The 25,425-nt window shown below is 48.0% G+C and overlaps 1 protein-coding gene across 2 annotated transcripts in view; it reads right to left on the reverse strand.

The window, feature by feature from the left end:
- NELL1 (neural EGFL like 1) overlaps positions 1–24,421 on the reverse strand; it is a 158,486-nt gene extending 134,065 nt beyond the window's left edge. For both annotated transcript variants that reach the window (XM_053449003.1, XM_053449002.1), the window contains exons 1-2: positions 24,300–24,421; positions 12,341–12,469 (exon numbers count right to left, since the gene is read on the reverse strand). In XM_053449003.1, the coding sequence (XP_053304978.1) occupies positions 12,341–12,469; positions 24,300–24,348 (178 nt within the window). In that variant the 5' untranslated portion in view covers positions 24,349–24,421. The remainder of the gene's footprint in view (positions 1–12,340; positions 12,470–24,299) is intronic.
- Positions 24,422–25,425: the final 1,004 nt, after the last annotated feature.

Consider the following 25,425-nt stretch of genomic DNA (forward strand, 5'->3'; position numbering starts at 1 on the left):
ATTTTGGGATGAGTGAGCGTTATATAGATGGGGGTATAGCAGGGTATATTTGTGGATGAGTGAGCGTTATATAGATGGGGGTATAGCAGGGTATATTTGTGGATGAGTGAGTGTTATATAGATGGGGGTATAGTAGGGTATATTTGTGGATGAGTGAGCGTTATATAGATGGGGGGTATAGCAGGGTATATTTTGGGATGAGTGAGCGTTATATAGATGGGGGGTATTGTAGGGTATATTTGTGGATGAGTGAGCGTTATATAGATGGGGGTATAGCAGGGTATATTTGTGGATGAGTGAGTGTTATATAGATGGGGGTATAGTAGGGTATATTTGTGGATGAGTGAGTGTTATTTAGATGGGGGGTATAGCAGGGTATATTTTGGGATGAGTGAGCGTTATATAGATGGGGGTATAGCAGGGTATATTTGTGGATGAGTGAGCGTTATATAGATGGGGGGTATAGTAGGGTATATTTGTGGATGAGTGAGCGTTATATAGATGGGGGTATAGCAGGGTATATTTGTGGATGAGTGAGCGTTATATAGATGGGGGGTATAGCAGGGTATATTTGTGGATGAGTGAGCGTTATATAGATGGGGGGTATAGCAGGGTATATTTTGGGATGAGTGAGCGTTATATAGATGGGGGGTATAGCAGGGTATATTTGTGGATGAGTGAGCGTTATATAGATGGGTGGTATAGCAGGGTATATTTTGGGATGAGTGAGCGTTATATAGATGGGTGGTATAGTAGGGTATATTTGTGGATGAGTGAGCGTTATATAGATGGGGGTATAGCAGGGTATATTTGTGGATGAGTGAGCGTTATATAGATGGGTGGTATAGCAGGGTATATTTTTGGATGGGAATGCGCTGGGTGTTGTTAGGTGGGGGGTATAGCAGGGTATATTTTGGGATGAGTGAGTGTTATATAGATGGGGGTATAGCAGGGTATATTTGTGGATGAGTGAGCGTTATATAGATGGGGGGTATAGTAGGGTATATTTGTGGATGAGTGAGCGTTATTTAGATGGGTTGTATAGCAGGGTATATTTTGGGATGAGTGAGCGTTATATAGATGGGGGTATAGCAGGGTATATTTTGGGATGAGTGAGCGTTATATAGATGGGGGGTATAGCAGGGTATATTTGTGGATGAGTGAGCGTTATATAGATGGGGTATAGCAGGGTATATTTGTGGATGAGTGAGCGTTATATAGATGGAGGGTATAGCAGGGTATATTTGTGGATGAGTGAGCGTTATATAGATGGGGGTATAGCAGGGTATATTTTGGGATGAGTGAGTGTTATATAGATGGGGGGTATAGCAGGGTATATTTGTGGATGAGTGAGCGTTATATAGATGGGGGGTATAGCAGGGTATATTTGTGGATGAGTGAGCGTTATATAGATGGGGGTATAGCAGGGTATATTTGTGGATGAGTGAGCGTTATATAGATGGGGGGTATAGCAGGGTATATTTGTGGATGAGTGAGCGTTATATAGATGGGGGGTATAGCAGGGTATATTTGTGGATGAGTGAGCGTTATATAGATGGGGGGTATAGCAGGGTATATTTGTGGATGAGTGAGTGTTATATAGATGGGGGTATAGCAGGGTATATTTGTGGATAAGTGAGCGTTATATAGATGGGGGGTATAGCAGGGTATATTTGTGGATGAGTGAGCGTTATATAGATGGGTGGTATAGCAGGGTATATTTTTGGATGGGAATGCGCTGGGTGTTGTTAGGTGGGGGGTATAGCAGGGTATATAATTCCTTGGGGCATTGGGACTATTGTAACATTAGGTGTAAGTAAAGCTGCGAGGTGGTGCCTCTCCCGGGCTGTTACTAATCATACACCCGATATACTCGGTATTCCTAGACATTAGCGGATTGCTTTGTTGTTTCAGGAGATGTGAGAAGCGCATCTTTAGTGACATTTATGTATTAACCTCGGCACTGATCTATACTGATCTATACGGGAATATATACGGAGCGGGAACACCGAGACATTCCCAAAGCTAATACATATAGAATGTGTAATCAATGGGTTAAATGGAGATACTGCTTACGTAGTCCTGCTGTAGAGAAAGGGCAGCAGGGAACACTCAGGGACTACAGACTCGCAAGTCCTACTTTAGTTAGGAAAGAATGAAATCATAAATTATACAAAGTTTATTGACAGCGAGAGTTTGGGCTTTACTTTGTTACAAACAAATTATAGACATCCTAAAATACCCTGCAGTATTGTGGACAATTTTCCCAGCTATTTTGGCCCAAACCATCCTATGCTACGAAGCACGCAGGTGACAGGGCACCGTGTATCGCCATGGAAACACAGCTCAAAATTGTATTTTATTTTACAGAATCTTATTTAATTTTTACCAAATTTTAAGCCTAATTATCACTTATGTGTGAAGTGAATCACGAGGCTCCCCCTCGTTCCGATATCCCTATATACGTGTTTATAGAAGTAATATATTCCATATCTAAAAATATTTGTCACTCTCCCAAAGCCTCTCTCAGAAATAAGCCAGCAGCCTGCATCGGCTGTCATCTTGAAAAGAAGCGATTTCCTGCGATTGAGGATTTTTCAGGGGTGTCGCAGTGATAAGCGCCGCCGTTCTTTGTGAAATAATTATGATGTGGAGAGCTCCTTTCACTTATTTCATCCTCATACCTCACGGGCCATAAATAAAACATGAGAGACGTGAGCGCAGCCGTTAGGACGAGACTGCAGCCCTTCTGTTAGCCGCATCTTCCTAAAATAAGCCATTCCCTGGCAAAGACTCGGTAATCAGGATCGTTTTATTTTATTTTTCTTAAAAAAATCATTTGAGGAGATCAAACAGAATTTGGTAATTTGCGAATAGTTGTCTCCCAGTAATCAAGCGGTGTCTCTCTCGAGGATGTCTCTCTTGAGGATGTCTCGGGCGATGTCTCTGAATCCACAGCTCTTAATGTCAATGATGAGGCCGTAGGATGCGAGAAGCAAATGGTCTTCTCTTCGTTATTATTAATACCATCTTCTGTGTTTAGCTAAATAATGAATGGAATTATTTTTTGTAAAGCGTTTTCAGCCAAACTGGTTTATACTGGGAAAAACCTGGGGGGACTGCACTGAAATGTACAGATACATCTGGGGTCTCCTTTACTATTGTAAAGTTAGGACGGGAAGTTATGTACAGCGAGGGCCATAAAACTTAACAATTCACTGTCTGGATACATAAAGACTGGGCTGATTCTGTAAAAAAATGGCATCAGGGCCATCCAGTCAGGGGCGCTTGCACAGCAATGTGTAGTCTCTGTTCCCTGCTTCCTATTTTATATTGCAGGATATGTGTGATGTCACTGGGGTCTCATACACATGGTGTGTGAAGTGACTGAGGTGCTATCCTATACACAGGGTGTGTGTGATGTCACTGGAGTCTCATACACATGGCGTATGAAGTCACTGAGGTGATGTCCTATACGCATGGTGTGTGATGTCACTGGGGTCTCATACACATGGTGTGTGAAGTGACTGAGGTGCTATCCTATACACAGGGTGTGTGTGATGTCACTGGAGTCTCATACACATGGCGTATGAAGTCACTGAGGTGATGTCCTATACGCATGGTGTGTGATGTCACTGGGGTCTCATACACATGGTGTGTGAAGTCACTGAGGTGCTATCCTATACACAGGGTGTGTGTGATGTCACTGGAGTCTCATACACATGGCGTATGAAGTCACTGAGGTGATGTCCTATACACAGGGTGTGTGTGATGTCACTGGAGTCTCATACACATGGCGTATGAAGTCACTGAGGTGATGTCCTATACACAGGGTGTGTGTGATGTCACTGGGGTCCCATACACATGGCGTATGAAGTCACTGAGGTGATGTCCTCTACACAGGGTGTGTGTGATGTCACTGGGGTCCCATACACAGGGCATCTGCCAAATCACAAAAGTCTCATAAATGGGATGAGATAAGTACATTAATGTGATGTCACTAAGGTCAGGCACAGGGAGGGGAAATAAGACGCCTCTCTTGTGGTTAACAGAATTACTCGATCTATACCGGGGTTAAAAGTGCCTTCTTCTTTCGGGAAGGAAATCTCTCATCCAATGCAGAAGGAGAACTAGGTGCCGTCGACAGCTCCTCCTCGGCTTTAACTCACTGGCAGGAGGCTGAGTTGGCTGCGGTGGGATCACTGGAATCAGCAGCGACATTGCACGGTTCAGGGTCCCATAACGTCCAGTGACCCCACTCATGCCTGGAGTTTAGGCGTTCATTTTCTAGGATCTGGCTCTATTACCTGTTACCTGCCCCATACATTAACCCAGAAGGTAAAGGCACCTCTGATTCCCCCATAAAGACGTTTAGTTTTGGGTGCGTTTCTTCCATGACTGAGCAGACAGCTCTGATAAGATGCCGCTAAAGTTTGCGGCTCATCTGTTATTTTTAACACAACGCGCAGCCCGCTAGGGAAATCTCTTCTGTCCCCGCTGGAAGACACCCCGCTCACCGCAGAGGACTCGGCGCTTTGTTCTTCTGATCACTCGTGGCTTTATCCGGGTAGCTGCAGATTTTATCCGGGTAGCTGCAGGCTTTATCCGGGTAGCTGCAGGCTTTATCCGGGTAGCTGCAGGCTTTATCCGGGTAGCTGCAGATTTTATCCGGGTAGCTGCAGGCTTTATCCGGGTAGCTGCAGGCTTTATCCGGGTAGCTGCAGATTTTATCCGGGTAGCTGCAGGCTTTATCCGGGTAGCTGCAGGTTTGCTCTCCTCCAACTCATGCAGAAAGTTCTGATCGTTTTGTGTTTCTGAACCGGGCGGGTATTTATCGCTGGATCATTACCCGTCGGCAGAAACCCCCCAGGATGAAGATGTCTTCCTGCGTGCACAGAACGCGGGCTCGTGTGAAGGAGGAACAGGATGCTTCTTGTACCCACCGCCTGATCAGATCAAATCGCTAATTGGAAGTTTTGGCAGATATATGTAATTAGCAGGCCGGGTTCTCGTGAGAAGCTGCTAATTTTTATTCACTGTGGGTGGTTCGGGACGGCAGGGAATTCACAGGCTGCGTGGATTTAGCACAAAGAGCGAATTCATTCATCCCGTATTATCTGGCTTCACAGACACTGTTACCTCTCCAACGCGGAGAAACGGGCCAAGGACGCAGGTGGCGGGGCCAGAGCCGCCTTCAGAGAAAGAACCCGAAGATCCCGCGATGCAGGAGACGCTGCGCTGGGTTAGCGGATTATTTTAATGAAGTGATTCAGGGATCCGCTTCATAGATCTGCCAGGATCCTTATTTCCCAGCGTACAAACGAACGCCTGTATCTCCTGACAGCGGCCATTAAATAATAGTAGTAATAATACCTCTTAACCTTTTGTTTACCAGAGGATCTCGAATGGAGCAAGAAGTTTTCAGGCCTTTTGGCAACAAACAGATTAGGGAAATGTGAATAATTTTAGCATTCTAGCCGATATTGTCCTAAACTGGAGCAGAAACAAGAAATACGGACCCCAGGCTACCTTCCAAGCAGGTCTATGAAAAATATATTTAACAAAAAAACGGAAAATAAAAAACATGTTTTTCTCTACAAAGAGAAGCACTGAGCTCGCCAAACCTCAAGGGCGATTTCACGCGCCGGGAGTAACCGGGTAATTATGGTTTGTCACTGTTTATTGATCATTACTGGAAAAAGGGAATAACCGCGTTCAGCTCCATCCCACGTGCATCCGCCGTCTGATCTCTGCTACGTATAGAAAGTTATTAATACGGTACGGAGGGTCCGCCGTCTGATCTCTGCTACGTATAGAAAGTAATTAATACGGTACGGAGGGTCCGCCTTCTGATCTCTGCTACGTATAGAAAGTAATTAATACGGTACGGAGGGTCCGCCGTCTGATCTCTGCTACGTATAGAAAGTAATTAATACGGTACGGAGGGTCCGCCGTCTGATCTCTGCTACGTATAGAAAGTAATTAATACGGTACGGAGGGTCCGCCGTCTGATCTCTGCTACGTATAGAAAGTAATTAATACGGTACGGAGGGTCCGCCGTCGGATCTCTGCTACGTATAGAAAGTAATTAATACGGTACGGAGGGTCCGCCGTCTGATCTCTGCTACGTATAGAAAGTAATTAATACGGTACGGAGGGTCCGCCGTCTGATCTCTGCTACGTATAGAAAGTAATTAATACGGTACGGAGGGTCCGCCGTCGGATCTCTGCTACGTATAGAAAGTAATTAATACGGTACGGAGGGTCCGCCGTCTGATCTCTGCTACATATAGAAAGTAATTAATACGGTACGGAGGGTCCGCCGTCGGATCTCTGCTACGTATAGAAAGTAATTAATACGGTACGGAGGGTCCGCCGTCTGATCTCTGCTACATATAGAAAGTAATTAATACGGTACGGAGGGTCCGCCGTCTGATCTCTGCTACGTATAGAAAGTAATTAATACGGTACGGAGGGTCCGCCGTCGGATCTCTGCTACGTATAGAAAGTAATTAATACGGTACGGAGGGTCCGCCGTCTGATCTCTTCTACGTATAGAAAGTAATTAATACGGTACGGAGGGTCCGCCGTCAGATCTCTGCTACGTATAGAAAGTAATTAATACGGTACGGAGGGTCCGCCGTCGGATCTCTGCTACGTATAGAAAGTAATTAATACGGTACGGAGGGTCCGCTGTCTGATCTCTGCTACGTATAGAAAGTAATTAATACGGTACGGAGGGTCCGCCGTCGGATCTCTGCTACGTATAGAAAGTAATTAATACGGTACGGAGGGTCCGCCGTCAGATCTCTGCTACGTATAGAAAGTAATTAATACGGTACGGAGGGTCCGCCGTCTGATCTCTGCTACGTATAGAAAGTAATTAATACGGTACGGAGGGTCCGCCGTCTGATCTCTGCTACGTATAGAAAGTAATTAATACGGTACGGAGGGTCCGCCGTCTGATCTCTGCTACGTATAGAAAGTAATTAATACGGTACGGAGGGTCCGCCGTCGGATCGCTTCTACGTATAGAAAGTAATTAATACGGTACGGAGGGTCCGCCGTCTGATCTCTGCTACGTATAGAAAGTAATTAATACGGTACGGAGGGTCCGCCGTCTGATCTCTGCTACGTATAGAAAGTAATTAATACGGTACGGAGGGTCCGCCGTCTGATCTCTGCTACGTATAGAAAGTAATTAATACGGTACGGAGGGTCCGCCGTCGGATCTCTGCTACGTATAGAAAGTAATTAATACGGTACGGAGGGTCCGCCGTCTGATCTCTGCTACGTATAGAAAGTAATTAATACAGTACGGAGGGTCCGCCGTCGGATCGCTTCTACGTATAGAAAGTAATTAATACGGTACGGAGGGTCCGCCGTCTGATCTCTGCTACGTATAGAAAGTAATTAATACGGTACGGAGGGTCCGCTGTCTGATCTCTGCTACGTATAGAAAGTAATTAATACGGTACGGAGGGTCCGCCGTCTGATCTCTGCTACGTATAGAAAGTAATTAATACGGTACGGAGGGTCCGCCGTCTGATCTCTGCTACGTATAGAAAGTTATTAATACGGTACGGAGGGTCCGCTGTCTGATCTCTGCTACGTATAGAAAGTAATTAATACGGTACGGAGGGTCCGCCGTCGGATCTCTGCTACGTATAGAAAGTTATTAATACGGTACGGAGGGTCCGCCGTCGGATCTCTGCTACGTATAGAAAGTAATTAATACGGTACGGAGGGTCCGCCGTCTGATCTCTGCTACGTATAGAAAGTAATTAATACGGTACGGTGGGTCCGCCGTCTGATCTCTGCTACGTATAGAAAGTAATTAATACGGTACGGAGGGTCCGCCGTCTGATCTCTGCTACGTATAGAAAGTAATTAATACGGTACGGAGGGTCCGCCGTCTGATCTCTGCTACGTATAGAAAGTAATTAATACGGTACGGAGGGTCCGCCGTCGGATCTCTGCTACGTATAGAAAGTAATTAATACGGTACGGAGGGTCCGCCGTCTGATCTCTGCTACGTATAGAAAGTAATTAATACGGTACGGAGGGTCCGCCATCTGATCTCTGCTACCTATACAAAGTAATTAATACGGTACGGAGGGTCCGCCGTCTGATCTCTGCTACGTATAGAAAGTAATTAATACGGTACGGAGGGTCCGCCGTCGGATCTCTGCTACATATAGAAAGTAATTAATACGGTACGGAGGGTCCGCCGTCGGATCTCTTCTACGTATAGAAAGTAATTAATACGGTACGGAGGGTCCGGCGTCTGATCTCTGCTACGTATAGAAAGTAATTAATACGGTACGGAGGGTCCGCCGTCTGATCTCTGCTACGTATAGAAAGTAATTAATACGGTACGGAGGGTCCGCCGTCTGATCTCTGCTACCTATACAAAGTAATTAATACGGTACGGAGGGTCCGCCGTCTGATCTCTGCTACGTATAGAAAGTAATTAATACGGTACGGAGGGTCCGCCGTCGGATCTCTGCTACATATAGAAAGTAATTAATACGGTACGGAGGGTTCGCCGTCGGATCTCTTCTACGTATAGAAAGTAATTAATACGGTACGGAGGGTCCGCCGTCAGATCTCTGCTACGTATAGAAAGTAATTAATACGGTACGGAGGGTCCGCCGTCGGATCTCTGCTACGTATAGAAAGTAATTAATACGGTACGGAGGGTCCGCCGTCTGATCTCTGCTACGTATAGAAAGTAATTAATACGGTACGGAGGGTCACCGAACGCCATTTGGCTGGACCCGAAATTATTTAAAGGAAAATAAAGGAGTCCGCAAAACAAGGGCATTAAGGGAAAAAGCAACAAGAAATGGTAAAGCGCATTAAAATTTGTGGCTCTACAAGCCATGCAAATAAATTTGTTCTATTCAGAGTTGTCCATCCAGGGACAATTCCTGGGAACTCTCGGGGTTTTTATCCCATTCGCAGGGTGAAGGGGCAGATTCTCGGGGTCAAACAGTCTTGAGCTGTCAATGCAGGTGACTCAAGAGAGCCTTTAAATAACAGCAAGACGAGGCTTCCATGAGGAATGGCATTAGAGCCATTTGGGTAACTGGCGAGTCAATACATGGAATCTTCACACTGAGCTCTTAAAGGGTTAATATTCCAAAAGTCTCAGGGTCGGCTCATTTTGAAAGTTCTTGGTGTGCCAGTGACCCGGTAACACCCGCGCGATATGTGTAAAGATGGAGTAATTAACGTAATTCCTGCAGCAAGATGGAGCCTTGAGCCGTTAAGTTAGCCTGCAGAACATGAGCGCTAAACAGAGAACACTCATGGGGACAATTCTAAAAGCTAGTTCTAAACATGGCACAGTCACCATGGAAACCAGGTTTAGCACTTTGCCCCACAACTGCATGAAACAGCCGCTTTGCCAGTAGAGGTCAGGGGTCACGGGACATGCAAGAGACGTGTAGCGTGTGCACTGGGAGAATATGATGTGTGTACTGGAGTGATTCAGTGTGTATGTGTGCATGTTGTGTGTATGTTATATGTACATTATATGCATAGGATGTGCGTGATAAGTATGTGCTGTGATGCATTGTGTATCCACGGCCAGGTGGCTTCTCACGACTCCCATAACGGCCCCATTCAGTAACTCCTGCTCCTCTCACCATGTTGAGATCTTCAATCCCAGCCCTTCCTTCTGGCTTCTCACAAATACCCCACCCCTGGGGTACAATTTCATGCATAAGTGTCACGTTTAAAATCTACCATTTATTTCCAGAGACGATGTATTCTGTAACACAATGCCGGTTCCTGAGACTATTCATCGGCTGTAATTTCGCAGTTGAAGTCGTTTCTAAGCGTTGACTTCGCTCGTTTATAATGTTTCGTTACAAAGACGTAAAGGCCTTTATGAGATGTTGCTCCTGGAATCACCGGAGACGTATTACGGGATCTAATGATTCCTCTATGAGATTCACTCGTCATGATCCTATTTTCAGATAGCAGCGTGGAAAGTGTCCCTGGATTATTTTTAACCCTGTGCAGCTCTGTTTCACCCCCAGTAATTAGCAACTTCGGGTTCCATATTGAAATGAACAGTTGTCAGGTCCGAGGTCTGACCACATCCCCGGCCTCCAGTACCGCACAAGCCACGTTCAGTATAGGCCACATCCCCACTCTCATTAACCCATTGTGATTCTGTGCTGCCCTTGACCTTCTGGACTGGTTATTACCGTATTGGCTCGAATATAGGCCGCACTTTTTTCCCCCACTTTAAGTCTTTAAAGTGGGGGTGCGGCCTATATTCGGGGTCTAGCGCCCGACGCCCGGGACATGCAGTCCCGGGCGCCGGGCAGGCAGCGGGGTAAGGATACAGATCCCCCGCAGCGGTGCAGGGGAACTGCATCCTACTCCCCGATACGCTCAGACAGCCTCCCCTGCCAGCACTTCCACGATGCGTTTTACCACCCCCCTCGGGACTTACCGGAGCAGACTCCCGGGTGTCTTGCGGGGGTAGATGTCCCCCGCCGGCCACGCAAGACACCCGGGAGTCTGCTCCGGTAAGTCGGGGGGGGGGTCAGAGGAGGACAGTGGTAGCATATCTCGGGGAGGGAGGACAGTGGCAGCATATCTCGGGGGGGGGGAGAGTGGCAGCATGTTTTTTTGGCGCTTTTTTAAAAAAGCACCAAACTTTTAGGGTGCGGCCTATATACGGGTGCGGCCTATATCCGAGCCAATACGGTATCTGTTTAATGATGGACTGCCACCTATTGGGTGACTACACCAGTCCCTCCAGTATTCTTGGCATGGGTCTACTTCACTAACCCCAAAGTGCGTAAACCAGGGCTCGACAAACCTGACGCCAGGTCCCCATGGTGACTAGAAACCAGTTCCTGGTGCCCAGGGCTTTGCAGGACAAGGGGGTAAAAACTGGCCAGGGCTAGCACTGTGAATTGCAGCCGTTACACACCGTCGTTCGTTACATGACCCTGCTGGGTGCCTCGCGGCATCTGCTTCACCGCGCCCCCCGCAGGAAAGCATAGAGTGCTGCATTCACAATGGCAGAAGATTGGTAGCGGTGTGGCAGGTTTCTACGAGGTTCCGGGGGGTAGTGTATGTACGCGTATACGTCTGTATACTGTAGTATCAGTGTGTATGTGTCCGTCCTGAACCCCACAAAAGGGAACCCACAGGCTAATCCTAAACCTCACCGAAAGGACTCACAGGCTCATCCCAAACCTCACCGAAAGGACTCACAGACTCATCCTGAACCTCACCGAAAGGACTCACAGGCTCATCCCAAACCTCACCGAAAGGACTCACAGACTCATCCTGAACCTCACCGAAAGAACTCACAGACTCATCCCAAACCTCACCGAAAGGACTCACAGACTCATCCCAAACCTCACCGAAAGGACTCACAGACTCATCCTGAACCTCACCGAAAGGACTCACAGACTCATCCCAAACCTCACCGAGAGGACCCACAAGTCTGTCCTGAACTTCACAGAGACGACCCACAGACTCATCCTGAACCTCACCGAGAGGACCCACAAGTCTGTCCTGAACTTCACAGAGACGACCCACAAGTCTCTCCTGAACCTCACCGAGAGGACCCACAAGTCTCTCCTGAACCTCACCGAGAGGACCCACAAGTCTCTCCTGAACCTCACCGAGAGGACCCACAAGTCTCTCCTGAACCTCACCGAGAGGACCCACAAGTCTCTCCTGAACCTCACCGAGATGACCCACAGGCCCATCCTGAACCTCACAAACGGCACCCACGGGTTCATTCTGAACCTCACCCATCAAATTGAATCATTTTAATTCAAAATAATGACTAATTAGAGCATCTTTGTTCTGACTGGAGGAGGAGGTTCGTCTTTCTCTTCATTGAGTGTGGGTGTAGACCTTGGGCCTGGACATTATTAAAAATTCCTAAATTTACAGACTTATTACCCTGAGTAGAAACAGATTCATTGAAGGTCAGGAATATTCTGCCAGTGGAATAAAGAGGAATTAAGAAATCAGGACTCAATAAAGCAACTAAAGTACCTACCCCTACCCCATGTTTTACCCCAGTCACTGCTATCCCACAAGGAAAAAAGAGAATTTTTCCAAAATTTCCATCACAATTTATATCAAAATGAGGAAAAATCCAGAGACATGAAGCACATCGATGATCAAAGGACGTATAAATGCGAAATAATTATCAGCAGCTCCCATCATCAGCGTTTACACATCAATAGGTTCAGTCGTTAACAGATAAAGAAATTCAAAGAAAACACCAAAAAAACCAAGCAGGCATGGGCCGCGATACTCTGCTTACAGCACTGAACATAGAGGAACTTACCCCGGAATAGGAAGGCTTTGCTCCCATTGTGCACCCCAGGAACCTGCGTCACCCCTCGTGTGCCGTTCACTAGATCCAGTTCGGTTATTACATCGATTTGTAAATCCAGGTCTGTCCCAAATGCCGTCACTGCACATAAAACGGAGAAATATGTGAAATGTTTCAGGAGCATTTTATAGAAAGAACATTCCAAACACATGTAAAATCTGACCCAATCTCTGAACATGTTCACAATGTAACTGCCAGTTTACAACCTTTCCATCTGCCATGCTGTGTACATTCCTCCGGGAACCATGAAACTCTGCCCAAAATAGCATCACGGCCTCTAAAATACATCGATGTATCATGAGCCGAACACAATACTTCATCATATATCATCCGGACACACAAAGAAATGGTCGGCCGCCGAGGCTCCGATGAACAAGACACATGTTTACAGCGAGCAGATTATGCAGAAACAACCGATCTAACATTTACCTATGCATAATATGTAACACATCATTTATTTCGCCCTTCGGGTTTAATAAAATCCACCTGACCCTCGCACTGTGATGGAGAGTACCCTCCAGTCCTGCCCAGCCTTACCCCAGAGATCAATCATAAGCCCCTTTTTGAAATAGGAAAAACTGCGCAATTTCCGCACCCGCTTGCTGCGTTAATGTGATATTCTGATATAAATATAATAAAGGCATCAAACTAGCATGTCAGGGGTCCCTGGGGCCCCTTTTCCTGCATACATGTTGGGGCGTATCTATCAAAATCAGAGCAATTCCAATAAGCAGAAACTGTCAGGCAATTTAGAAGAAACATTCCTTGGGTTTCCATAGTAACTACTCCATGTTTAGCTCTCAGGGGGCTATTCACAAAGGTTTGAGCTTTGCTGACATGACAGCCGCGTCAGGCAACTGAGCTGAGCCGGCCGAAAATATCTATTCACTGAAAGGAAACTCTCGACTCACATTACGGTCGTGTGAATAGTTCAGTTGGAACAAATGGTTTCAACTCAACAAAATATCCACTCTGGAGGAGGCCAGGTGACCCCAAAAAACCATTTCAAGGTCACTCACTTGCCGCTGAAGAAGAACAGAGTACAGAGCGCGGCCAGTCCGGTGCAGTGTACCCGGCACATCCGGCTGGGATATTGTAACCAGGACCCTGGTGAGGAGCACAGGCTATGACATCATCAGATGAAATGTTAACAATGAAACGCATGTCAGGAAAGGTTTGCTGTCCTTGAGTGATAATCAGAAGCCTGTTCACACAGATGTGCGCCATGTTATTTGCAGTTAATTACACGTAACTGGAAGGATAATTCTCTGCACCTGCACTCATTATCCCGAAAGAGATTCTGGGTAAGGCATTCGCTGTATTCCCACCACAGGCCGTGGCCCCTTCCCCCCCGGAGCAGCCCGTCTGAGGCAGTCAAACGAACGCTTTGTCCTCTCCTGTCTATGATCTCCTCATTCTCCTTCCCACTTCCCTGAGAGCCCTGAAACCAGTCCCGATGGGTTTCATTCCTCCGGTAACGCGTTTATTCCCTCTGGAGTCTTTCACAAGACTATTTTTGGTTCCCGCTGTTCTGTTTTTTTCTGAATAGGTTTCTCTTCTTTGTGAAAATGCAGCAAAGTTGCCATTCAGAATCACTGAAGGGACGTTGCTTTTAATCCTCAGCCCGAGGAGCCGGCGCCGTGTGTTATTACCAAAACATTTTAGATACATAGTAATCATCGGCAGCAATGCTTTAGACCAGAGCGAGAATAAACAAATGGAAATTCAGTCCTTCAGTCATCAACATTTCTCCACATCCCGAGACACAGCACAGGAATAAGTGTGATACACCGGGACTTCACGCGTGTTCGCTCAGGTTAGATTACATGTGAAATTGGTCGTCCATGCATGTGTCCAGAGCACGACAACGCAGGACAGGGCAGAATTAAGCAGAATCAAAGCGCTGTGACGGGGAATGTTAATGACTCCGTCCTGCTAATTATCAGGAACACATGGTATCATTGTCACAAGGCCTCAAGCATCCTCACATCGAGACGCATCCGAGAATGAACCACCTCAAACGTGTGAAGTGATCTTAATAGATAAGGTGGTAAAAACGCTGGGTGATCCTCCCCGGTGATTCAGACACCTGCGCCTCCCCCGACGAAAAATGAATTACCCCCAAGAAATACCAGAACAAAGAATGAAGCAAAGAGAATACGAGCAACACTAGATCAAGACAGGTCCATGTGGATCAAGAGTAGGAGGGTTATAGGTAGAAGGGTTGATGGACACCAGTCTCAAAAGTACTCCATGTGCACAAAGAGCCTGCAGCTGTACTCAGCCCTTTGTCGTGACGCACGGAGAGAGAGCTGACTGATCCCAGCTCCAAGAGCAAAGAGCGGACGCGTGTCCTGCACGGAAGAGAAAGTGCTAGAATTCACTGCCCCCCCCATTAGGAGAGCAGCAGATACACAGCCCCAGCTTTTAGTTTTTATCGGAACTCTGCAAATCGGTGCTTTCTGTCTTTTACTCAATTTCATTGTTTAGAAGTATTTGCTTTCCATGTCTGTCCATCTTCGTCTAGGAGCAGGGAACCGAGTCAGAATTCCAGCCGTCAGCAGCTCGTAAAAATGCAGACCTAGAAAGTCAACTTTAAACTTCCCAATTTCATACTGGGACACGTAAATGAGTGGCTTTCCGTGACTGGCCCCAAGGGCCACAATCGTGTCACACTTGGGATTGCCTATTGTCAGTTTTGGGCTCACTGGGTAATGTCGTCCCTAGAGCACAAGGTCAGACCCGTAAATCAGCACTAAACACGACTTATTCTGTTACAGCCCCATCTAAGTAACTTACACGTGCAAGTAATTACACAGTGAAGAGTATTGTTAAGTTCTTAGCCTAAGTGCTAATGACTAAACAATAATTATACGTTCCTGGAGGGTCTCAGACCAATAGGCAGCTTGCATGGAGAGTGTAAGTGGCAGTGAAGACAGGGCTTTCCACAAAGCGAGAGGGAGGGACAGCTGCGCTGATGATGGGAGAGTGACAGAATGTGTACGGCTATGGTGATAGAGTGTGTGTATGTGTAAGTGTATGGTGATAGAGTGTGTGTATGCATATGTTAGTATATGGAGCGTATGGTATAAGCATGTGCGAGAGGATGATGTTAGCATGTATGCATGTGTTACTGTGGGTATATGTGTCAGCATATGGTGTCAGGAGTGGTGTTAGAGTGAGTTTGTATGTTCGTATGTGCACGTGTTAAGTGGGAAGAAATACCCCAGCCCGGGGCTACTAGCCCTAGGCTCATCCCTGTCACTGTTAGAGGGTACACCAATAATGCTTATTCCCTGTAGAACGTTCTGTTAACGGGTCCTAGAGGTGCATCCGGTCCACCTCCTCATAAGGAGCACATGTCTCTCTAACCTTGAATCCAGTGTTTACGAGAAACACCATACACTCACACGTAGCTGCGCATGTTCTAGATTTACACGTAAAGAAACTAATCCACAAGCTTTGACCCAAGAAGCTCTAAGCGCATTATATTGGGATTAGACTGGGATCTTGCATTTTCCTCCATCGGCACAGACGTTCTAGGCTCTAGACTGGGTCTTGCCGTATCTCCTGAGCCCTTCCTCGAGATGGGAGCTGTCTATGTAATACCAGATCTTTATGAGACCCACCTCAGCCTCCAGTTCTCCCAGTTTGAAGGGGACCCATTCCAGGGTGTCATTTCACACACGCAAATCACTTCATGTTCTTTCAGTCCAAGTATCTCCATTGGCGTGTGTTAACCCCTAATCTGCCTCTATACAGTCACACTGATGAGGCCTTTTCACCTGTGCCAACACAGGGTATTTGAGTATGAAGGGTTAAAAATATTTACAGCAGATAGGGAGGGGGGGTTTTCGGGGTCCCACCGAAAAGGGACTCCGCTCACAGAAGTAAAGGGTTAATAGTAAAGCTTTTGGACCAAGGGTCAAATCGTTCCTGAAAAGCATCATAAATGCATTTTTATGTAAAATACCTACTACATACATTGAGTATTTGTTCTCTATTCCATCATCGTCACTGTTACCGGCTGCTTTCACATCGTTTGGATTCATACAATTATCAAGGTCACATTCATCGCAGAATCGCCGAACACAACAAGCACGTCCCGCGGCCGCCACGCACTGACTGCCAACCGACAAATAATAAATGCCCTCCTCTGCAGCACGGAACGGGCAGAATATCACCTGCCATACGTCCACCAGGCACGGGATTCATGACATCACCAGGCTTATAGAGGGTATAGCGTGCGGAGAATCAGCTCGATGGGTTAAAAATATGTAGTGAAGAGTTTACTATTACAGACAAATAATGGTTTTTATATTAACACAAATTATGCATATAAAATAAAAACTGTGAAACGCGGCCCAAGGGCTTGCAATCTACTCGGAAGACATTTAACGTCAGTGTTTTTTTTCTCTCGACTACGTTACTGAATGTAACTAAGTAATAAGAATGAAGGAAATGTATTATTTAAGACTCATTCAAGAGCAGAAATAACAAGACTCCACATCACCAAACAGGAAAGCGCAGAAAGTGTTATGATTACATCATCAGAAAAAAGATGACATCACCTTAGCTCTCAAAAAGTATGCATGGGGAGACTCATCTGATGAAGCCATGGACTGGAAAATGGAGACTGTACATCCTGGGTCAGTGCACTGCATGCGTGTGGTTACCTGAGCCCCCAGGTATGTAAACAATGAATGAAGAGGGGGCTGATTTACCTAGAAAAATGATAAAGGTGTCGGCTACCAGGCTGGGGCTACGTTCATGTCTGTGGATTTTTTTAGGTGTGATGTCACTGAGGTCTCATGCAGGGGGTGGGTTTGATGTCAGAGATCTCATGCAGGGTTTTTTTGATGTCACTCAGGTCTCATGCAGGGGGTGAGTTTGATGTCACAGAGTCTTATGCAGGGGGTGTGTGATGTCACTGAGGTCTCATGCAGGGGGTGGGTTTGATGTCACTGAGGTCTCATGCAGGGGGGTGTTTGATGTCACTGAGGTCTCATGCAGGGGGTGGGTTTGATGTCAGAGATCTCATGCAGGGGGGTGTTTGATGTCACAGAGTCTCATGCAGGGTCACCTGCGCATACACGCCCCCTCCAGGAACAATACTTACTGACACATTAAACACCTTTTGATGGAATAGAATGGAAAGACATTCAGGAAAAGGGAGCGGGGAGGACTCTCCATGTTTCAGGGACCACGGTTACTGCGTATAAGTGACTGACGCCGGTTACTGCGTATAAGTGACTGACGCCGGTTACTGTGTATAAGTGACTGACGCCGGTTACTGCGTATAAGTGACTGACGCCGGTTACTGCGTATAAGTGACTGACGCCGGTTACTGCGTATAAGTGACTGACGCCGGTTACTGCGTATAAGTGACTGACGCCGGTTACTGCGTATAAGTGACTGACGCCGGTTACTGCGTATAAGTGACTGACGCCGGTTACTGCGTATAAGTGACTGACGCCGGTTACTGCGTATAAGTGACTGACGCCGGTTACTGCGTATAAGTGACTGACGCCGGTTACTGCGTATAAGTGACTGACGCCGGTTACTGCGCATAAGTGACTGACGCCGGTTACTGCGCATAAGTGACTGACGCCGGTTACTGCGCATAAGTGACTGACGCCGGTTACTGCGCATAAGTGACTGACGCCGGTTACTGCGCATAAGTGACTGACGCCGGTTACTGCGTATAAGTGACTGACGCCGGTTACTGCGTATAAGTGACTGACGCCGGTTACTGCGTATAAGTGACTGACGCCGGTTACTGCGTATAAGTGACTGACGCCGGTTACTGCGTATAAGTGACTGACGCCGGTTACTGCGTATAAGTGACTGACGCCGGTTACTGCGTATAAGTGACTGACGCCGGTTACTGCGTATAAGTGACTGACGCCGGTTACTGCGTATAAGTGACTGACGCCGGTTACTGCGTATAAGTGACTGACGCCGGTTACTGCGTATAAGTGACTGACGCCGGTTACTGCGTATAAGTGACTGAAGCCGGTTACTGCGTATAAGTGACTGACGCCGGTTACTGCGTATAAGTGACTGAAGCCGGTTACTGCGTATAAGTGACTGACGCCGGTTACTGCGTATAAGTGACTGAAGCCGGTTACTGCGTATAAGTGACTGACGCCGGTTACTGCGTATAAGTGACTGACGCCGGTTACTGCGTATAAGTGACTGACGCCGGTTACTGCGTATAAGTGACTGACGCCGGTTACTGCGTATAAGTGACTGACGCCGGTTACTGCGTATAAGTGACTGAAGCCGGTTACTGCGTATAAGTGACTGACGCCGGTTACTGCGTATAAGTGACTGACGCCGGTTACTGCGTATAAGTGACTGACGCCGGTTACTGCGTATAAGTGACTGACGCCGGTTACTGCGTATAAGTGACTGACGCCGATTACCGCGTATAAGTGACTGACGCCGGTTACTGCGTATAAGTGACTGACGCCGGTTACTGCGTATAAGTGACTGACGCCGGTTACTGCGTATAAGTGACTGACGCCGGTTACTGCGTATAAGTGACTGACGCCGGTAACTGCGTATAAGTGACTGACGCCGGTTACCGCGTATAAGTGACTGACGCCGGTTACCGTGTATAAGTGACTGACGCCGGTTACCGTGTATAAGTGACTGACGCCGGTTACCGTGTATAAGTGACTGACGCCGGTTACTGCGTATAAGTGACTGACGCCGGTTACTGCGTATAAGTGACTGACGCCGGTTACTGCGTATAAGTGACTGACGCCGGTTACTGCGTATAAGTGACTGACGCCGGTTACTGCGTATAAGTGACTGACGCCGGTTACTGCGCATAAGTGACTGACGCCGGTTACTGCGCATAAGTGACTGACGCCGGTTACTGCGTATAAGTGACTGACGCCGGTTACTGCGCATAAGTGACTGACGCCGGTTACTGCGTATAAGTGACTGACGCCGGTTACTGCGTATAAGTGACTGAAGCCGGTTACTGCGTATAAGTGACTGACGCCGGTTACTGCGTATAAGTGACTGACGCCGGTTACTGCGTATAAGTGACTGACGCCGGTTACTGCGTATAAGTGACTGACGCCGGTTACCGCGTATAAGTGACTGACGCCGGTTACTGCGTATAAGTGACTGACGCCGGTTACTGCGTATAAGTGACTGACGCCGGTTACTGCGTATAAGTGACTGACGCCGGTTACTGCGTATAAGTGACTGACGCCGGTTACTGCGTATAAGTGACTGACGCCGGTAACTGCGTATAAGTGACTGAAGCCGGTTACTGCGTATAAGTGACTGACGCCGGTTACTGCGTATAAGTGACTGACGCCGGTTACTGCGTATAAGTGACTGACGCCGGTTACTGCGTATAAGTGACTGACGCCGGTTACTGTGTATAAGTGACTGACGCCGGTTACTGCGTATAAGTGACTGACGCCGGTTACTGCGTATAAGTGACTGACGCCGGTTACTGCGTATAAGTGACTGACGCCGGTTACTGCGTATAAGTGACTGACGCCGGTTACTGCGTATAAGTGACTGACGCCGGTTACTGCGTATAAGTGACTGAGCCCGGTTACTGCGTATAAGTGACTGACGCCGGTTACTGCGTATAAGTGACTGACGCCGGTTACTGCGTATAAGTGACTGAAGCCGGTTACTGCGTATAAGTGACTGACGCCGGTTACTGCGTATAAGTGACTGACGCCGGTTACTGCGTATAAGTGACTGACGCCGGTTACTGTGTATAAGTGACTGACGCCTCTGACTTCGCCTGTAAGCCTAAAACAGGCCGAAGCGTCTTTATAAACCCGGAGTGAAACACCGAATACACAGCAAAGAGCACAAAACCGTTTCCGTGGCAAACGAGCCACACATAGAAGCCCAAAACAGAGTCCGGGCCGGGGTCTGCATACAGAGGCCATCGACGCCTTACGACTGCAGTTCCACCAACTCTGCTGGACACTCATTTCGAGCGAATCGCATGAATTCAGTCTTTTACTTTTACAATAAATTCAGAACCTGGAAATTGCTGCGTTGCCCCTCGTCACCCCCGGGGCTTTTAATGCAGGGTTTCTGTGCATGGAGTAGACTGTCGGCCACGGCCTCTGTCCTCTCGAAAGAGATGAACGAGAGGGAGTTTGTAATACGCGGTAATTACGGTGTCTCTCGGCACGGAGACAAACTATTACATCATTACCATGAATCCAGTCCCATCTGCAGACATCCTGGGGTGTGGGGGCCGGAAGGGGCCGCTTTACACGTATGACACAAACTGGATACATCTTCACAGCACTTCTTTAAACCGGAAAAACTGGGGATTCCACTACGAATCGAGCAGCTAGGAAAGGGTTACAGCTAGCAGGAGACCCCCAGGTAAAAGGTGCAGGGATGTCAATCACTCCACGCTCCACCAATGAGCAACAAGCGCGTTATCAGCGGATACGCAGCATTGCTATACAGAGCAACATGCGCGTTATCAGCGGATACGCAGCATCGCTATACAGAGCAACATGCGCGTTATCAGCGGATACGCAGCATCACTATACAGAGCAACATGCGCGTTATCAGGGGATACGCAGCATCACTATACAGAGCAACATGCGCGTTATCAGGGGGTACGCAGCATCACTATACAGAGCAACATGCGCGTTATCAGGGGATACGCAGCATCACTATACAGAGCAACATGCGCGTTATCAGGGGGTACGCAGCATCACTATACAGAGCAACATGCGCGTTATCAGGGGATACGCAGCATCACTATACAGAGCAACATGCACGTTATCAGCGGATACGCAGCATCACTATACAGAGCAACATGCGCGTTATCAGGGGATACGCAGCGTCACTATACAGAGCAACATGCGCGTTATCAGCGGATACGCAGCATCACTATACAGAGCAACATGCGCGTTATCAGCGGATACGCAGCATCACTATACAGAGCAACATGCGCGTTATCAGGGGGTACGCAGCATCACTATACAGAGCAACATGCGCGTTATCAGGGGATACGCAGCATCACTATACAGAGCAACATGCGCGTTATCAGCGGATACGCAGCATCACTATACAGAGCAACATGCGCGTTATCAGCGGATACGCAGCATCACTATACAGAGCAACATGCGCGTTATCAGCGGATACGCAGCATCACTATACAGAGCAACATGCGAGTTATCAGCGGATACGCAGCATCGCTATACAGAGCAACATGCGCGTTATCACAAATATTTATACAGCGATTTATAATATTAATGAATAATTAGTCAGAATCTAGCACTCCACTCATTTATAGTGATGGGAGTTAGAGTCCACTCACAGATTCCATCCCACGCCTCGTAGGGTTAAATCCCAGCTGAACGGTGCATATTTTGGGGCTGGTGCATGCACCTGGGGCAATATCACAGACAGGCCCCACGCGCTCCGTCCTGGGGGACACTGACACCTGGGAAATTAAAACTCATCACTCTCAGCCATCCCCAAATGCTGCAAGAAACCGCGCTCGGCTCCCTCGCAATACTGTGACCGGCGATCACTCAGGAAACCCTTGGTCCTGTTACTGGCCCCCCGTCACCGTTTCCCTGGCCGCAATATCTGCCCCCTACCCCACCTGGGTTATCTGCCCCCGCCTGGGCTATCTGCCCCCTACCTCACCTGGGTTATCTGCCCCCCTCCCCCGCCTGGGCTGTCCGCCCCCCTCCCCCGCCTGGGCTGTCCACCTGCACCGAATGCTTACCCAAGAAATGTTACCCTTAACCCCTTAATGTCAGGAACCCAGCGCATCCAAACGAGCCCACCCAAGAAATATTACCCTTAACCCTTTAATGTCAGGAACCCAGCGCATCCACGCGAGCCCACCCAAGAAATGTTACCCATAACCCCTTAATGTCAGGAACCCAGCGCATCCACGCGAGCCCACCCAAGAAATATTACCCTTAACCCTTTAATGTCAGGAACCCAGCGCATCCACATGGAATTACCCAAGAAATCTTATCCTTAACCCTTTAATGTCAGTAACCCAGAGCATCCACGCGAGCCCACCCAAGAAATATTACCCTTAACCCCTTAATATCAAGAAGCCAGCGCATCCACGCAAGCCCACCCAAGAAATATTACCCTTAACCCTTAAATATCAGGAACCCCGCGCTCCAACACGAGCCCACCCAAGAAATATTACCCTAAAACCCTAAATATCAGAAACTGGGCGCTCCCACGCGAGCCCACCAAAGAAATATTACCCTTAACCCCTTAATATCAAGAAGCCATTGCATCCACGCAAGCCCACCCAAGAAATATTACCCTTAAATATCAGGAACCCCGCGCTCAAACACGAGCCCACCCAAGAAATATTACCCTTAACCCCTAAATATCAGAAACCGGGCGCTCCCACGCAAGCCCACCCAATAAATATTACCATTAACCCCTTAATATCAGAAACCGGGCGCTCTCAAGCGAGCCCACCCAAGTTACCTTTAACCCTTTAAGATCAAGAATCCCTTCAAGAAACCACTGGGCTTTTACTGCCGTGATTAACCCATAACCCGCTGTCCTCCTGAGGTGCTTTCCTGCAGTTGGAGCCTTTGAAGGGCGTTCGGTAGCCGGCTGGTTTATTCACCAGGATGGAGCCGCCAGCGGCAGCGGGGGGAGTCGGCCCATGGGCTCCGTTTCATTTACTCCGGTAAAGAAATAGACAAGTCCTTAACACTTTCCCTACCACATGGATGCGAGAGCCTAAGGCAAGGAGACTGGGCTATGGGGCAACTGAATGAAGCAGAACACCCCAGGGGTGCCGCATTACTGAGCTGACCGGGCCAATGGGGCAGCAGGGGCTGTTTGTTTCGGCCACGACTGACCCCCCTCTCACATCCTCCGGGGTAACTGCCCTGAACCCCTCGTATTTGGCACCAGCTTGGGGCAACTAACCAGATAATGTCTGCACCAGCCAGGCAGCTGTGTCTGTAGCCCCTGAGTGGCAGCAGGGGGCAAATTATACAGAGGGGTGTTGTATCCATGGTGACACCCCAAACTCAAAACAGGGACAGAGAGCCAACCAGGGGGCAGGCGAGGGTCACACAGCAGCGAGAACACAGGGAATCCAACAGGCGTGCAATACCAGCGACTGTATAACAACCATACACAGGCACAAAGAAATGTACACAACGAACACACAACGCAAAGAACGGTACACACAACAAATACACAACAAACACACAACGCAAAGAACGGTGCACAGTACACACAACAAACACACAACGCAAAGAACTGCACAGTACACACAACAAACACACAACACAAAGAAATGTACAGAACGGTACAAAGTACACACAACGAACACACTACAATCACACAACAAAAACACAACACAAAGAGATGTACAGAACGCACTCAATAAAAAGAATTGCATAGAACACGAGAGCAAAGCAAACACACACGCGGTGCAAACACACACGGTGCAAAAACACACAACACACACAATGCATACACACACTGTGCAAACACACACGGTGCAAACACACACGGTACAAACATACACGGTGCAAACACACACACCACACACACTGTGCAAACACACGGTGCAAACACACACACAGTGCAAACACACTGTGCAAACACACACACAGTGCAAACACACAATACACACACACAGTGCAAACAGGTACCTGGTGCAAACACACACACCATGCATACACACACAACACACGCACCATGTATACACATAAATGTATCACATACACGTTGGAGTCATTGCTGGGTCCTGTCATATAACGCGCCCTCACCCTCCTCACTGCCCCCAAAACCCCTCCAAAATCTGCCCGACTATCACCCCTCTACGGTAGAGGCTCTACCCCACCCAGTCCCTGGACACAACTGCCCCATTATCCCTGTCCAGCCTTACCTGCCCCGGCAGCGAGCACACACACCCAGACAGCGAGCATCCCCTCCATGTGTGCGGCTCTGAGGGTCCCGAGATCCGGCGTCGATGGAAGTCGGGGCTCCCGCGTTCAGCACTGACTCCCGGACAGCTCGGCAAACTGACTGAGCTTTGAGAACATACCACTAGCGCCCACGGGGGAGTCCCACGGCCAGCATTCAGCCTACTTCACACCCAAACACACCCGCGCAAATGGATACGCCCGCTACACTGCCACTTCCCCACGAAAGACAGTGGGCTCTCTCCTTAAAAACTCGCGTGGGAGATGGACACACTTTGTTAGAAGGGGGGGTCCCCCCATCCCCCCCACCCTCCTCCCATAGATTTATCTTGGTTTAATCTCCCAGAGAAACTCGAACTGATACAGAGAGCGAAGTCTGAGGTAAATACAGAACAGGGGCAAATCATAAAGCAAGTGCGGGGGTGAGGTGAGCGCAGGGGCAAATACAGGGCTAGGGCAACTAAGAAGGCCAGGGCAAATACAGGTCAGGGGCAAGTACAAGTAAACCAAGGGCAAATAGAGTGCAGGGACAGATTCAAGGCTATGGTGAACAGAGGAAAAGGTATAATACTGGACTGGTGCAGGGGCAAATATATGTTGGGCTGGGGCAAATAAAGATTAGAGGTAAATCCAGACAAGGGCAGACGTGCTGCAGCAGATACAGGCCCAGGATCAGAACAGGGGCAATTCCATGGCAGGGGCAAATGCAGAGTAGAAGCCCTTCAACACTAATTATTATGGCGCGGGATGCTGTCCATGAGGGCCCCCAACGCCTTTTGTGCAAGTTAAGGGTAGATTTTGTTTACCCTGGTAATTGGAGAAAATTCCGCCAATAGCCATTTCACAAACATTTCACTTCACAAACGATTTCCACAGAAAATGAAAGTGAGACACAGACTTGGGTTCCATTGAATAGACCCCGAAACAGTGTGAGAAATGACTAAAGAATTATGATTAATGATAATATAATCTTTTATTCATAGAGCTCCGGCTCCTCCGGCCGCACAGAGGGCCCACGTTCAGCCAGTAAACTGCAATCAACAAGTGAGTTACACGCAATGAGTGGGAAAATCACTCAGGAAAGTCAAC

The sequence above is a fragment of the Spea bombifrons genome, chromosome 10 (assembly GCF_027358695.1).
Source record: "Spea bombifrons isolate aSpeBom1 chromosome 10, aSpeBom1.2.pri, whole genome shotgun sequence".
Lineage (NCBI taxonomy): Eukaryota > Metazoa > Chordata > Amphibia > Anura > Pelobatidae > Spea > Spea bombifrons.